The 17,331-nt window shown below is 40.6% G+C and overlaps 1 protein-coding gene across 1 annotated transcript in view; it reads left to right on the top strand.

Moving 5' to 3' along the window:
* The first annotated feature begins 1,431 nt into the window (after positions 1-1,431).
* EPB41L5 (erythrocyte membrane protein band 4.1 like 5) overlaps positions 1,432-17,331 on the top strand; it is a 142,109-nt gene continuing 126,209 nt past the window's right edge. Inside the window, 2 exon segments of the mRNA XM_030325470.1 lie at positions 1,432-1,519; positions 11,120-11,307. Of these exon segments, the coding sequence (XP_030181330.1) occupies positions 1,453-1,519; positions 11,120-11,307 (255 nt within the window). The 5' untranslated portion in view covers positions 1,432-1,452.

Genomic DNA, 17,331 nt, shown 5'->3' with positions numbered 1-17,331 from the left:
CAGGTCTCACCTTAAGCTCTTGCCTCCCTGTCTTGTCACCTCCCATGGCTCCATCTACTCACCTCCAGCCACACTGGCTTTCCTTGAGGAGGCCAAGCACCCAGGTAACAGGGCCTTTGGGGTTCCCTCTGCTCTTCCCCCAGGGGTCCACAGGACTACTCTTTTGCCTCCCTTGGTCTTCAGTCAAAGGTCACCTTTTTCTTGAGACCTTCCTCCTCACCTAGCCAGTCTGTCTAAAATGACCACTTCCTTATTCCCCATCTCTATCCCCTGCTTTTATTTTTCTCTCTCTCGTTTAGCACTGCCTAACAGTATTTAATTTTACTAATGTATCTCGTTTATTTTCTGTCTCTCCTGCTAGCACTTAAGCTGCATGAGGGATTCTTGTCTGTCCTGATACGCCTCTGTATCTCCAGGGTCTAGAACACCGCCTGGCCCATCACGGGCAATTTCACAAATTATCTGCGGAAAGAACTGATGAAACGTCCCCTGTCCACGCTATGTTAAACAGACATCTATTTCCCATTCCCTGCTTTATTTTTCTTCATGATACCACAATTTTATCTGTATTTATTACCGTCTTTCTCTCTACTACAATGAAAGTTCCTCTAACAATGGGGCAGTAAATATTTGCTGAATGAATCAATTTCTTGAACGAATAGATGAATGAGTCTAGCGGCACCTGATGCTGGATTCCGAGAGCGCCAAGCTACCTTTGCGATAAGACTGACTAATTTGGGGGCTCTCTGCCAGCGTGCACCCCCTCCGAAGGAGGAGGTCTGATAACCATGGTTGGATTTCGGCAGCGCCCCTTTAAACCAGCCGTGGACGCTGGGCCGCTGGCGCCGGTTGCAGATCCGGTAGGGCCTGGCATCGCCTGTTTAACCCGAGTCTCGCCCAGCCGGGAGATTTCCGGGGCGGTGTCATTGCCCATTTAAGATCAGAGCGCCCCGCCCCGGGGGCGGAGCTTAGAAGGGGCTTTAAGGGGCGGGCCGGCGGGAGGCTGGGGTCCTCCGCAGGATTAGCGCAGGGTGGGCGCGCGCCTTAGGCCGCCATTTCTTGGCGTCTCCAGAGGAGCCGCCCCCTCCTCAGTCTCGCTCGGGACCTCTTCCCTTCCGTCGCCGGCTTTCCGTGCCGTCTTCGCCACCGCGCCTCCGTCCCCAGCCCAGGTAAGTGCGAGGCCCAGTGGCCCCGGCCGCGCTGCCCGCACCCGGCTCCGTCCACGCCCCGCTTCGCCTCCCGGCTCGTGGGACCCGTTCCGGCCCGCGCCTGGGCTCCGTGCTCGCGGCCTCGCCTCGGGACCTCGCCTCCGGCCGCCGCTGCTTCCCCAGCCGGCCGGCAAAATATTAAACCTGCTGGGAGGGGAGGGGCGGCGGCGGCCAATCGGGCCCGGCCGCTGAGTTTCGGGCGATACCGTGAGCCGCAGCCGGGAGTCCGGGGCAAGGCCGGTTAATGTGTGCCGACTCGACCCCTGCCCGGTCCCGGCTCCCTCGTGAGTGGCCGAGGGTCGCCCTTCACCGTGAGTTCTCGAGTTAGCCGTCTGGTTGGCGAGGGGGATGTGGCAGGTCAAGGGAAAAACCCACCTCGAGTGTGTGTCACGGTTTTACAACAAAAACCCGGGTGGACTTCGGGGGTTGGTTTGCGTTTGACCGAAACTTCATCCGCTTGGCAATTGTGAGAGGCAGGTGTGTTCCCAGCAATGGCGGGATCCAAAGGACCCTCCCCGCCCCCACTCGTGGAGCTGGGCGTGTTCTTCGTGGGTCCTTCGGTGTGTGAACTTTAATGGTACCTGTCACTACTTTTGTGGTTACTAAGTCTCATGAATTTTAGCTAAGGGTAAGAAGACCCAAGTCTTTTAAACCTCTCAGCCACATTTTAAATCAATATCAGAAGTATTTTTTTTTAAGAGTTAGGGGAAGAATTACCCATAACTCCATTTCTGGCCTTGCTAACACGTTGTTGAACCCTACTTAAGATAGTGAATTATTCGTACATGTAAGCTAGTTTGCAGAGTTTTCTTCTTTTATAGGTAACCTTCGTTAGCAAATGATAGGTATTACTTCTGTTGAATTATTCTTTTACAAACGTTTTCTGTGTTGGGATTAGTGGGGCCAAAGGTATTAATATCTTCATGGCACTTCTGTATATGGGTATATTGCTTTATCAAAAAGCAATTGCCTACCAAAGAATGTGGCCATCAGTCTCTTAGGAGCGTGTACATATTTCATGACAAACTTCTGAGTTTTTAGATTAAAAAAAAAACAACCTGCAGTTAATACAGTGCATTTTTATGATTGTAAAGGAAACCTTTCTTGTTCATTGCTGAAAAATTAGAAATCACAGATTAAAAACTAGCACTAAAAAAACATATAAACCTACTCTCTGAGAATTCCACTGTATCATTTTAGTGTCAGTTCTTTATTGAGTTCCTAATACGCTGATTACTATGCTAGCTAGGTCATCTTGCTGAATGAGTCAGACCAGGTCCTTGAGTCTTAGTGGGGAAGTACACAGTTAAAAAAATAATTAAACAATTGGGTGTTTAATTACAGTTTTCTAAGTGTTGAAAAGTCTAAGGGTATTGAAAGGAGTACCTCATTTAGACTCAGGAGTCAGGGAATGCTTTTCTGAGGAAATGGGGGAGACATAAAGTGGAAAAAGAGCATTCCAGAAAGATGGAACAGCTGAAACAACAACAAAACAACAAAAAGGGCCTGCAGTTAAAAAGATTGTTGGATTGAGCAGAAGGGATACCAGAGCAGATTGAGCAGCTGGGAGTAGGCTTTCTGAAGGGTCAGGCAGGTAGGAAGGAGGAGCTGCATCAGGGAGCAAGGCCATTAAAGATTTTTAAACTGGGATCAGATTTGTGGTTGCTAAAAATCTGCTGTAGCGTTAAGAATGGAAATAGCAGTTGGGTGGAAAAAGTGAATTTTGAAACATCTTTTTTTCTTTAAATAATTTTTAAAAGCTCTTTTGAGGGGCGCCTGGGTGGCTCAGTCGGTTAAGTGGCCAACTTCAGCTCGGGTCATGATCTCACAGTCTGTGAGTTCGAGCCCCATGTCCGGCTCTGTGCTGACAGCTCAGAGCCTGGAGCCTGTTTCAGATTCTGTGTCCCCCTCTCTCTCTGCCCCTCCCCTGCTCATGCTCTGTCTCTCTCTGTCTCAAAAATAAATAAAAACATTTAAAAAAATAAAAATAAAAGCTCTTTTGACACCTTCATATATTCTTATTATAGAGGACTTTGGTACCTTCACATGACCCTCTCCAGAGATAACCTCCCTTAACAGTTGCATGTCTTAGTCCTTTTGCGTACATGTAGGTATCCCACACCAGGGTGGGATAAAACTTAACCATTTTTCTCTGATTTCATTTTTAAGTTAAAAATATTGTTGGTGTCTGAGTCCACTGTATTTAAAAAACAGCTGTGTTGTATGCCAGTTGATGTGCCATAGTTTGTTTAACCGCTTGATGGACACATTTAAAATTGTAAGGCAGTTATGCCCTGAAAATCCTTATTTCTACAACTTGGATCACATCCTGTTTCTTTAGGATATCTTATCAGAAGTAGAATTGCCAAATGAAAGGGTATGCACGTAAACATTTTTTTTTAAGATTAACATTTTTTTTTAACATTTATTTATTTTTGAGAGAGACAGAGCATGAGTAGGGGAGGGGCAGAGAGAGAGAGAGGGAGACACATAATCTGAAACAGGTTCCAGGCTCAGCTATCAGCACAGAATGTGGGGCTTGAAGCCATGAACTGTGAGATCATGACCTCAGTTGAAGTCAGACGTTGAACCAACTGAGCCACGTGGGTGCCACATTTAAAGATTTTTTTAAAAAGTTTATTTATTTTTGAAAGAGAATCCCCAGCAGGCTCTGCACCATCAGCACAGAGCCCAACTCAGGGCTTGAACCCAAAATTCACAAAATCATGACCTGAGCCAAAATCAAGAGTTGGACACTCACCTACTGAGCCACCCAGGCGTCCTTGCACATTAACATTTTTGATAGTGTGGTCAAATCTTCCAAAGAGGACAGTGTGTGAGGGTGATTGTTTATCCCATATCCTTTTCAACACTGGCTGTCTTTTTATTTATTTTTATTTTTTTATTTTAGAGAGAGAACACCAGCGGAGAAGAGAGGCAGAGGGGGAAGAGAAGGAATTAAGTTTATTTATTTTGAGAGAGAGAGAGAGAGAGAGAGAGAGAGAGACCGACCCCCAAGCAGGCTTTGCACTGTCAGTGCAGAGCCCATTGTGGGGCTCGAATCCATGAACCATGAGATATGACCTGAGCCGAAATCAAGAGTCGGGATGCCCGACTGAGCCACCCAGGTGCCCCTCATTTCTTTGACTTTAAATTCTTAGTCCATCAGAAATGTATTTTCATATACATTACTTTTTCTCTTTTTAAGTTTATGTATTTATTTATTTTGAAAGAGAGTCAGTGAGTGCACACGGGGAAGGGGTGCAGAGAGAGAGGAAGAGAGAATCTCAAGTTGGCTCCATGCTGTCAGTGCAGAGCCCAACTCAGACTCGAACTCACAAGCCATGAGATCATGGCCTGAGCCATGAGGTGCCCCTCATGTAAGTTGCTTTTATATTTTGTAAAAAGTAGTTGTGACATTTGGTTTTACGGTTCAGAATACATAGCTATTATATCGTAAAGAACCTTTGTTTTTTCTTAGCAGATTAACTACTTGTATAATGAGTTTTTATTTTCAAGGGAGAAGATAAGGTAAAAGTCAGGAAGCTTGTTTTTTAGTTCATTTGCTTCCTAGGAATCTCTCAGTTGTGCATTTTGAACATTGTTTTCCCTAAGAAAAACTTTTATTTTGGAAAAATTCAACATATACAGAAGTAGTCAGAAGAATATAATGAACCCTCATATACCTATCGTAACAGCTCTGACAATGGCCAGTTACCTGGGCAATTTTAGTTTGTAGCCCCACTTAACTCCTTTCCTTGTATTATTTTGGTGCAAATACTAGGCATTGCATCATTTATGAGTATTTCAGTGTGTATCTTTAAAAAAATAAGGACTTTTTGGGGAACATATCTTTGAACTATTGTATCTAAACTGTTGAACATATCTTTACACTATTGTATCTAAAAGAAAAAAGGGCAGTAATTCGTTGGTTATCATAAACAAGCCAGTCAGTTTTCAAATGTGTGCATGTATAATTTATATCCTTGGGAAGTTCAGATGACAACTGTCATGTCTTTGCTAGTTTACCTAATTACATAGGAGTATGTGTGCTTGTAAAATGAGGATTTATAGCAATTGAATTTTTAAATACATTGGTATTATTTCAGCATTTTGGCTTCTATTTTCATCATATTTACAAATGCATCTAGTTTAAAGCATCAACTGGTTATACAGGACTTCTTTAACATTTAGTTTAAATTTTTTAATTAGTTTATTTATTGTTTAATTTACATCCAAGTTAGCATATAGTGCAACAATGATTCGGGAATAGATTGCTTAATGCCCCTTACCTATTTAGACCATCACCCCCCCCCCCAACACCTCCAGTAACCCCTCTATCTGTTCTCTATATTTAAGAGTCTCTTATGTTTTGTCCTGCTCTCTGTTTTTATATTATTTTTGCTTCCCTTCCCTTATGTTCATCTGTTTATTTTAAATTCTTCATATGAGTGTCATATGATATTTGTCTTTCTCTGACTAATTTCACTTAGCACATACTCTCCAGTTTCATCCACGTAGTGGCAAATAGCAAGATTTCATTCTTTTTGATTGCCGAGTAATACTCCATTGTATGTATATATACCACATCTTCTTTATCCATTCATCCATCGATGGACATTTGGACTCTTTCCATACTTTGGCTATTGTCGATAGTGCTGCTATAAACATTGGGGTGCATATGCCCCTTCGAAACAGCACTTCTGTATCCCTTGGATAAATACCTAGTAGTGCAATTGCTGGGTTGTAGGGTAATTTTATTTTTAATTTTTTGAGGAACTTCCATACCATTTTCCATAGTGGCTGCACCAGTTTGCATTCCCACCAGCAGTGCAAAAGAGAGCCTCTTTCTTCACATCCTTGCCAACATCTGTTGTTGCCTGAATTGTTAATGTTAGCCATTCTGACTGGTGTGAGGTGGTATCCCATTGTGGTTTTGATTTGTATTTCCCTGATGATGAGTGATGTTGAGTACTTTTTATGTGTCTGTTAGCCATTTGGATGTCTTCTTTGGAGAAGTGTCTATTCATGTCTTTAGCCCATTTCTTCACTGGATTATTCATTTTTTGGGTGTTGAGTTTGATAACTTCTTTATAGATTTTGCATACTAACTCTTTATCTGATAGGTCATTTGGAAATACCTTCTTCCATTCTGTCGGTTGCCTTTTAGTTTTACTGATTGTTTTCCTTCGCTATGCAGAAGCTTTTTTTTTTTTTTTTTTTTTTTTATATGAAGTTTATTGACAAATTGGTTTCCATACAACACCCAGTGCTCATCCCAAAAGGTGCCCTCCTCAATACCCATCACCCACCCGCCCCTCCCTCCCACCCCCCCTCAACCCTCAGTTTGTTCTCAGTTTTTAACAGTCTCTTATGCTTTGGCTCTCTCCCACTCTAACGTCCTTTTTTTTTTTTTTTTTTTTCCTTCCCCTCCCCCATGGGTTCCTGTTAAGTTTCTCAGGATCCACATAAGAGTGAAACCATATGGTATCTGTCTTTCTCTGTATGGCTTATTTCACTTAGCATCACACTCTCCAGTTCCATCCACGTTGCTACAAAAGGCCATATTTCATTTTTTCTCATTGCCACGTAGTATTCCATTGTGTATATAAACCACAATTTCTTTATCCATTCATCAGTTGATGGACATTTAGGCTCTTTCCATAATTTGGCTATTGTTGAGAGTGCTGCTATGAACATTGGGGTACAAGTGCCCCTATGCATCAGTACTCCTGTATCCCTTGGGTAGATTCCTAGCAGTGCTATTGCTGGGTCATAGGGTAGGTCTATTTTTAATTTTCTGAGGAACCTCCACACTGCTTTCCAGAGCGGCTGCACCAATTTGCATTCCCACCAACAGTGCAAGAGGGTTCCCGTTTCTCCACATCCTCTCCAGCATCTATAGTCTCCTGATTTGTTCATTTTGGCCACTCTGACTGGCGTGAGGTGATACCTGAGTGTGGTTTTGATTTGTATTTCCCTGATAAGGAGCGACGCTGAACATCTTTTCATGTGCCTGTTGGCCATCTGGATGTCTTCTTTAGAGAAGTGTCTATTCATGTTTTCTGCCCATTTCTTCACTGGGTTATTTGTTTTTCGGGTGTGGAGTTTGGTGAGCTCTTTATAGATTTTAGATACTAGCCCTTTGTCCGATATGTCATTTGCAAATATCTTTTCCCATTCCGTTGGTTGCCTTTTAGTTTTGTTGGTTGTTTCCTTTGCTGTGCAGAAGCTTTTTATCTTCATAAGGTCCCAGTAATTCACTTTTGCTTTTAATTCCCTTGCCTTTGGGGATGTGTCGAGTAAGAGATTGCTACGGCTGAGGTCAGAGAGGTCTTTTCCTGCTTTCTCCTCTAAGGTTCTGATGGTTTCCTGTCTCACATTTAGGTCCTTTATCCATTTTGAGTTTATTTTTGTAAATGGTGTGAGAAAGTGGTCTAGTTTCAACCTTCTGCATGTTGCTGTCCAGTTCTCCCAGCACCATTTGTTAAAGAGGCTGTCTTTTTTCCATTGGATGTTCTTTCCTGCTTTGTCAAAGATGAGTTGGCCATATGTTTGTGGGTCTAGTTCTGGGCAATTGCACCAAGAAGCATAAAATACCTAGGAATAAATCTAACCAAAGATGTAAAGGATCTGTATGCTGAAAACTATAGAAAGCTTATGAAGGCAATTGAAGAAGATTTAAAGAAATGGAAAGACATTCCCTGCTCATGGATTGGAAAAATATGCAGAAGCTTTTTATTTTGATGAGGTCCCAGTAGTTCATTTTTGCTTTGTTTCCCTTTCCTCCAGAGACATGTTAAGAAGTTGCTGCGGCCCATGTCAAAGAGGTTTTTGCCTGCTTTCTCCCCGAGGGTTTTGATGGCTTTCTGTCTTACATTTAGGTCTTTCATCATCCATTTTGAGTTTATTTTTTGTGTTTGGTGTAAGAAAGTGGTCCAGGTTCATTTTTCTGCATGTCGCTGTCCAGTTTTCCCATCACCAGCTGAAGAGACTGTCTTTATTCCATTGGATATTCTTTCCTGCTTTGTCAAAGATTAGTTGGCCATACATTTGTGGGTCCATTTCTGGGTTCTCTATTCTGTTCCATTGATCTGAGTGTCTGATTTTGTGTCATAAACAGGACATCTTTAATGATAACATCAGACAACTTAAAAAAAAATTAGATCCTAAATTGAATTAGGATCTAAAGTAGGTCCACGCATTGTGATTAACAGATATATATGTATTTATTTATTTATTTATTTATTTATTTATTTATTTTTTTTAATAAAAAATTTTTAATGTTTATTTGAGAGAGAGTGAGTGCGTGTGCAAGCAGAGCAAAAGCAGGGAGGGACAGAGAGACAGAGACATAGAATCTGAACCAGGCTCCAGGCTCTGAGCTATCAGCACAGAGCCCAACACAGGGCTTGAACTCATGAACTGCAAGATTATGACCTGAGCTGAAGTCGGACGCTTAATTGACTGAGCCTCCCAGGCGCCTGAAAAGATGGATATATATATTAAGTCTTTCTTATTAATCTGTAGTTTTCCTTACATCTCTTCCCCCCTTGCAATTTGTTGAATAAACTGAAATGTTTTAAACAACAAATTTATCATGTATGTTTTGTGCTTGTGTTTTCATGCAGATGCTTTTTAGCTATGATCTTTGATAATTTTTTCTCTCTAAAATATGCATAAATTTTACATAAATTGCTCTGTGACGTAGTAGAAAGAGACCAATATTTGGAGCCAGAAAGATTAGAGTTTGAGCCCCTCTCTTCATTATTTACTAAATAATGGACCTGGCCAATGGTCTCATTTATCGGACCCTTAGTTTACTCATCAAAATAAGACAGTATTTTGGGGAGTTTTTCTAAGCAGCAAGTAAGATTCTTTACTAACCATTTGTTGTACTTGTTGATGAAGTCTATTCAAAATAGAAATTGTGTCTTCAAGGAGCCAATGATAAAGGAGACAGACATGTAAATGAATAATTAAAATCTGATTAGTGAAACAGTGAACAATCTTCAAGTTTCAGTGGAAGTGTGATGATGGGAGTGACTCTTTGGCAATCAGAGAATGTTTCTCAGGGGAGGTATAGGTGGAATTGAATTAAAAAATAGATCGGGATTTTCTGATACATGGGCTTTTGACATCTGGGTTAATAGTACCTTTCTTAGGCTGCTGAAATAGTACCTTTGTAAGGTGCAAAGGGAGCAGTGTCTGAAGAGAAACCTGGAGAGAAAGAGACAGGGCCAGATGTTCTATTTGAGTGCTTTTGTAAACCAAAAACCTATCTAAAATTTTATTTTCTTGGTAGTTAAGCAGATGAACATAAAAATGACACCTCTTAGAGCTTTGCCAATTTACTCAATTATGTAGGAATATCCATACTTATCCATATGTGTGGTATGTGTATGATCTTCAATTTGTAGGCATTATTTTTTAATGTGCTGGTATTTACTTTTAAATTACCTTTTAATCAAGTTTATAAATGTAACTAGTTGAAAGTCATCTAATCCGAAGTCTTCTTTTGAAAAACAGTACTCTCCTGAGTTCTGTTCCCTTTAAGACAACCACTTTGATTTAAACATATTTTTACTGTCACTTCTTGATTTTTGGTTTCAGGAATTACCAGTTGAATTCCAAAATGAGGCAAAATGAGGAATTGGCTCTCTGTCCACATCTACCTTTATTATTTATCTTATAGTTACTTTATAGTTGTGTTTAGATCAATATTTAGTGTTTAGAGTATTATGAATATTTAAAATATTAGCTAAGTCATGTAGTATACTGTGATTCCTTTTTCTGCTTGACTTCTTGTTTTCTTGTTTTCTCTGGAATTAATAATTGTCTTATTTGCATAAATTAGACATTAGGTTAGCAAAGTAGTTTTTTTGGTGTTACCATTTTGTGTTTGTTGTATTTTTAAAATTACTAAACCTGTCTCTTAATAAAGACATGAAAGGAAATGGCATTAACATAATTTAACATTATAAAGAGTTGATTTTACTAAATAGCAATTTAAAATATGTAAGAAATAGAATATTTGATAAAAACATAAAATTTGGGTTATATTTGTATTTTAGCTGAAATAGGTGATTTTTTAAAAAAGATTTTATCTTTAGTAATTTTTTTTTAATGTTTTTATTTTTGAGAGAGAGAGAGAGAGAGAGAGAGAGAGAGAGAGAGAAACAGAGCACAAGTGGGGAAGGGGCAGAGAAAGAAAGGGAGACAGAATCCAAAGCGGGCTCCAGGCTCCAGGCTCCAGGCTCCAGGCTCCGAGCTGTCAGCACAGAGCCCTGCACGGGGCCCGAACCCACAGACCACACGATCATGAACTGAGCCAAAGTTGGGCGCTTAACCGACTGAGCCACCCAGGCGCCCTTTAAAGATTTTATCTTTAAATAATCTCCCCACCCAGTGTGGGGCCCAAATTTGTAATCCCAAGATAAAGCATCGTGTGCTCCACCCACTGAGCCAGCTAGGCACCCCTTTTTGTGTTTTTACTGTGATTGCTCAGAAAAGAAATGATACTTCTTAGGATTGTTAGTGATCATCAAAGGATACTTTAGCGAATGGATTGTTTCCTAACATTTGTAGAGGTATACGGCTATTGTACATGAAATTCATTGATCCAAAAGACCTGATAAGCTTAATTAATGTTTGTTGTCTTCTGTCAACTCCTTATAAAATAGTCCAGTAAGTTTAGAAATGCTGTAAATTATAGCTCTATTTTATATAAAAGTCTTCAAAAACTTGGAATTAAAGTAGCCACTTTTAATTATTTTTTTCAAATTTACTTGACCAGAAACCTTTTTTAATAGTGTATCCATAATACCATAGGATTTTAGTAAATAACACCATATGTCTGACTGCATATTGTGGGGAGTCTTCTGATACTTTTTTCTGTCTGGTTTTTACAGTGACAAAAATGCTGAGCTTCTTCCGTAGAACACTTGGGCGTCGGTCAATGCGTAAACATGCCGAGAAGGAACGACTCCGAGAAGCTCAGCGAGCTTCCACGCACATTCCTGCAGCTGGAGACTCTAAGTCCATCATCACATGTCGGGTGTCTCTTCTGGATGGTACTGATGTTAGTGTGGACTTGCCGGTATGTAGGTCCTGCTGAACTTTTGCAAATTCTATACGAGACCACTTTCTGCATTTGAATTCTCTGCTGTTACCTTCCTGGGGAAGTTAGGTAATATAGGTTAGTATGGATCAGGCACTGTAATGTTCAAGTACACGGATCAGGTAACCTTAGATACCCAGAATGAAAATATTTCTTTGGGATTAGTGGAACTTAACCTGAAATATTTAAATGATAGGGCGGTTATTGGCACAAAACATTTGTGTGTTTATGTGTGTTCCTTAGGGTAGCTACATATAGGGTACTCTAGTGGATTTTTCACAATCCTTATTGAGCAGTCATTAAAGTAATGAGAATCTTTGGGAATGACAATGATACTTACATGTATACTACAGAACTTTTAGTACTCTGTACTTTTCTGTAATTTTCAAAACACTCCTCACTTTTTTCAAAATAAATACTTCTTCAGCAGTTTAGTGTGCTTGCAGAAATTTTAATGAAATGGGGTAAAAGGACTTCATACTCATCAGCTCTGTCTATCCCTTTGCTCCCAAACTAGTTTGCGGGGGAGATTTTTTATACACCGTAATCTTTATTTCAAGACAGGATGTTGTAATTTTATTCAAATTTTAGGTGGTTTCTTTTTCCAGTTCTGAATATATAATTATAATTCACTATGAAACAATCTGATATATTTGAAAGGGATTGACTTATTCCTTATAGGCCTTTTTGAGGGGCCGAAGAGGTAGCTATATGGTTTAGGGGGAGTTGAGTTTCTCTCTAAGCTGTTTACTAATACCAAATGTCTTTGTTCTGCATTAAAAGATTTATGTAACTAAGCTGTTAAATGTGTGATTTGATGTGTCATTGGATGTTCCCTACTATCTTCCCTCCCTACACATTCTTTTTAGTATACACCTATATACCCAAAATGCAATAAAAAAGTCTTTGTGCGAGGTGGTAGCGTAAATGCTGCTACACTACATAGTTGAATAAACTGTAGAAGACCTTTAACTTAACCTTTAACTCACAGTGAGAGAATAAGGAATTGGATAGTTTAAACGAATATTCTGATTAATTGAATAATTTAGAATGTACTAGGCACGTGCCTTACACATCTTAAAAGTAATAGAACGTGATAAAATTAAACATAGGGTTTCTTAAAGTGTTTTGAAGTTGTCATCATGAGTACGTATTTATTATCTTTCTATGTTAGACTGGACATCTTTAGGGTTTTTGATTCTGGAATACTTGAAGGCATTTACATTTTCTTCCTATAAGGCTTCTTGAGAGTTTGTCAGACATTCCAGTATGTGATACTTTGTGAGGAATTTTCATATTCATTTCTTTCTTGATAAGTATCTTAAGAGTTTTGTGTACTATTCCATTAAAATATCATTAGATATGTGATAAAAAGCTTGAGATTGCTGTGTAAGAGACCAGAAAGAAGTTTATTATTACCTAATGGTTGAAGTATGAAGTCTCATGGTTGTTGATGGCGGGGCTGATACTAGGAAAATAGGCTTTGTGAAAGAGCTTGCTTTTTTTTTTTTTTTAATTTTTTTTTTAACGTGTATTTATTTTTGAGACAGAGAGAGGCAGAGCATGAACGGGGGAGGGTCAGAGAGAGGGAGACACAGAATCTGAAACAGGCTCCAGGCTCTGAGCTGTCAGTACAGAGCCCGACGCAGGGCTTGAACTCACGGACCGTGAGATCATGACCTGAGCCGAAGTCGGCCGCTTAACCAACTGAGCCACCCAGGTGCCCCATGAAAGAGCTTTTTAAAGAGATAGGCTAGGGGCGCCTGGGTGGCTCAGTCGGTTGAGCGTCCGACTTTGGCTCAGGTCATGATCTTGTGGTTTGTGAGTTCCAGCCCCATGTCGGGCTCTGTGCTGACAACTCAGAGCCTGGAGCCTGCTTCCGATTCTGTGTCTCCCTCTCTCTCTGCCACTCCCCCGCTCATGCCCTGCCTGTCTCTCTCTGTCAAAAATAAAAACATTAAAAAAAAATTAAAAAAAATATCATTAGATATGTGATAAAAAGCTTGAGATTGCTGTTTAAGAGACCAGAAAGAAGTTTCTTATTACCTAATGTTTGAAGTATGAAGTCTCACGGTTGTTGATGGAGGGGCTGATACTAGGAAAATAGGCTTTGTAAAAGAGCTTTTTAAAGAGACAGGCTAGGGGTACCTGGGTGACTCAGTCAGTTAAGCATCTGACCTCGGTTCAGGTCATGATCTTGCAGTCTGTGGGTTTGAGCTCCACGTTGGGCTCTGTGCTGACAGCTCAGAGCCTGGAGCCTGCTTCGGGGTCTGTGTCTCCCTCTCTGCTGCCCCCCCCCCCCCCCCCACCAAATAAACATTAAAAAAATTTTTAAAGAGGCAGGGTAGAGTGGAGGAGAAACTGCACTAGTTTTGTTTGTTTGTTTGTTTTTAATTTATAAAATATTTAGTTTTGAGAGAGGCAGAGAGAGCATGAGCAGGGGAGGGGCAGAGAAAGGGAGGGAGACACAGAATCTGAAGCAGGTTTCAAGCTCTGAGCTGTCAGCATAGAGCCCAGCACAGGGCTTGAACCCACAAACTGTGAGATCGTGACCTGAGCCAAAGTCAGGTGCTTAACCAACTGAGCCATCCAGGTGCCCCAAAATAACTCTTTTTTTTTTTTTATTTTTTTAAATATTTATTTGTTTTTGGGAGAGACAGAGTGTAAGTGGAGGAGGTGCACAGAGAGAGAGGGAGACACAGAATCCTGAAGAAGGCTCCAGGCTCTGAGCTGTCAGCCCAGAACCCGATCCGATGCAGGGCCTGAACTTATGAACTGCGAGATCATAACCTGAGCCTAAGTCGGATGCTTAACTGACTGAGCCACCCAGGTGCCCCCAGCACTAGGTTTTAAAGTAGTGGAACAAATGGCTAGTGACTGGTATAGAATGGTTTCCTATGCTTGGTATGCTCGGTAGTGTGGATGTGATTGCTTGATCAAGGACAGAAATACTAGCTGACCTCTCACATAGACAATTGCAGTGAAAAAGCCAAGAGTTTTAGGTTTGACTCTTTGGGGAACTAGAACAATTGCCTTTTCAGCTCTGCAGGTGAAATCCTAGAGTTGGTAAACTAATTCTAGATCCTTTCATGGGTATAAAATGGGCATTGGCCTGCCAGCTAAACTGTTTTACTAAAAAAAAATAGACCAGAGGAATGTTAATTTCTAAAAAAGAAAGTCCCCCCCCTTTTTTTTTTTTTTGATTTAGCTTCTCAACCAGTCTAGTGTTATTCCAAAAGAGGATTTAGAATTGATTTTAGAAATTGGATGAAGCATATACTCATTTCCCACTAGGATTAAGGTCACTAGTGATCATAACAAACCAGTGTGGAACTAAGATGATTGCCTAGGCAATATGTAAATGATCATCAGTGATTAAATAGAGTGCTTTAAATCTTTGGACTTCAAATTAGTATATACTGGTAGTATGGCCATTTTTTCCTTTTGCTGACTTCTTCCTCTCAAAACTGAGGGAGGGATTTAATTACCTTCTCTCCTCCCCACCTACCACTCCCCCCCCCCCCCTTTTTAAGAAATAACTACAGAAATGCCTAATGCCTTTTGGTGAATGATAAAAGCATCGGGTGGAAATTTCTGACTGATTTTTAAATTTTCTCTTTGGAAATGGCCACAGAAACTTTGTTGATTTATGATCTTAGTGTTTAGTAATAGCCTGTCTTGTATCATTCTGCATCTTTCGAACTTTAATAGAAAATGTTTGATTAACCAATTTGGTAATTTAATAAACCTATTTTGCTGATGTAGATGCTGAAGGTTTAAATTATATAGCCCATGTGTGGTTATACTTTTATTTATTATATATATGTTTTTAATTTTTTTAATGTTTATTTTAGAGAGAGAGAGAACGTGAGTGGGGAGGGGCAGAGAGAGGCATTGTTAAGATGGCAGCACACCCCATGTTGATCTATAGAGTCAACATAATCCTCATCAGAGTACCAGTTGATTTGGTTATAGAAATTGACAAGCTGATTTAAAAATTCATATGGAATTGCAAGGGACTCAGAATAGCCAAAACAATACTGGAAAAAGAACAAAGTAGCAGGACTCACACTTTCTAGGTGTTTGTTTTTTTTGAGCAAGAACATGCTCGTATGCACCCCAGCAGGGGAGAGGGGCAGAGGGAAGAGGTAGAGAATCTTAAGCAGGCTTTATGCTGAGTGTGGAGCCCAACACAGGGCCTGGTCCCATGACCCTGGGATCCTGACATGAACCGAAATCAAGAGTTGGATTTAACCAACTGAGCCACCCAGATGCCCCTCATACTTCCTGGTTTTAAGCCTACTGTAAAACAACACTAATCAAGATGGTGTGCTATTGGCACAAGAATAGGCACGTAGGGGTGCCTGACTGGCTTGGTCAGTGGAGCATGGAACTCTTGATCTCGGGGTTGTGAGTTTGAGCCCTGTTTTGGGTGTAGAAATTACTTAAAAATAAAATCTTAAATGGGGCGCGTGGGTGGCTCAGTTAAAGGTCTGACTTCAGCTCAGGTCATGATCTCGCTGTTCGTGAGTTCGAGGCCCACGTCGGGCTCTGTGCTGACAGCTTGGAGCCTGGAGCCTGCTTCAGATTCTGTCTCTCTCTCATTCTGCTGCTCCCCCAGTCTAGCGTGCGCTTTCTCTCTCTGTCTCTCTCTCTGTCTCTCTCTCTCTCTCTCTCTCAAAAATAAACAATAATAAACATTAAAAAAAATTCCATTGTATGATGCATTGTATTTTGTTTATCCATTCATCAGTTGGTGGACATTTGGGTTGTGTCCAGCTTTTAGCTACTGTGAATAGTGCTGCCATGAATATTCTTGTACAAGTGTTTGTTGGAATACATGTTTTCAGTTCTTTGGGGTGTGATATCTAGGAGTGGAATTGCTGGGTCATATGATAATTCTATGTTTAATTTTTTGTGGAACCGACAAATTGTTTTCTGTAGCAGCTGTATCATTTTACATAGCCACCAGTAATGCAGGAGGGCTCCAGTGTCTCCACATCCTCAACACTTGTTATTTTCCATTTTTTTGATTATAGTCATCTTAGAGGATGTAAGGTGATATCTCATTATGGTTTTGATTTGTAGTTTTCTTTAAAAAAAATTTTTTTTAATGTTTGTTTATTTTAGAGAGAGAGAGACAGAGAGCACGCAAGGGAGGGGCAGAGAGAGAGGGAGGCACAGAATCTGAAGCAGGCTCTAGGTTCTGAGCTGTCAGCATAGAGCCCAATACAGGGCTTGAACCCACAAACTGTGAGATCATGACCTGGGCCAAAGTTAAATGCTTCACTCACTGAGGCACCCAGGCGCCCTGATTTATAGTTTTCTAATGATTACTGATGAGCATCTTTTTATATGCTTACTGGCCATTTTTACATTGTCTTTGGAGAAATGTCCATTCAAACCCTTTGCTCACTTACTTCTTTTAATTGTGTTTATTTTTCTTAATTTTTTTTTTCATGTTTATTATTCTGAGAGAGAGGGTGTGAGCAGGGCAGGGGCAGAGACAGGGGGGAGAGAGAGAATCCCGAGCAGGCTCCATGCTGTCAGCACACAGCCTGCATGAAACCAAACTGTGAGATCATGACCTGAGCCGAAATCAAGAGTTGGACTGTTAACTGAGCCACCCAGGTGCCCCTATTCCTTTTAATTAACAAAATTTTTTTGGTGTGTTCTTATCTGGCTTTTAAAGTGAAAAAAAATTTGGGGCACCTGGCTGGGTCAGTCGGTTAAGCGTCTGCCTTTGGTTCAGGTCATGGTCTCGTGGTTCATGAGTTTGAGTCCCATGTCAGGCTCTGTGTAGATGGCACAGAGCCTGGAGCCTGCTTCAGATTCTGTGACTTCCTCTCTGTCTGTCCCTTCCCCAACTCATGCTCTGTCTTTGTCTCTTGAAAAATAAACATTAAAAAAATTTTAAATGAAAAGAATTTTTAAAAAAATTTTAATTGCAGTATAGTTAACATACAGTCTTATATTATTAGTGTCAGGTATATAACACAGTGA

The sequence above is a fragment of the Lynx canadensis genome, chromosome C1 (assembly GCF_007474595.2).
Source record: "Lynx canadensis isolate LIC74 chromosome C1, mLynCan4.pri.v2, whole genome shotgun sequence".
Lineage (NCBI taxonomy): Eukaryota > Metazoa > Chordata > Mammalia > Carnivora > Felidae > Lynx > Lynx canadensis.
The sequence above is the reverse complement of the archived record's forward strand: the minus strand, read 5'-3'. Positions and strand labels throughout refer to the sequence as shown.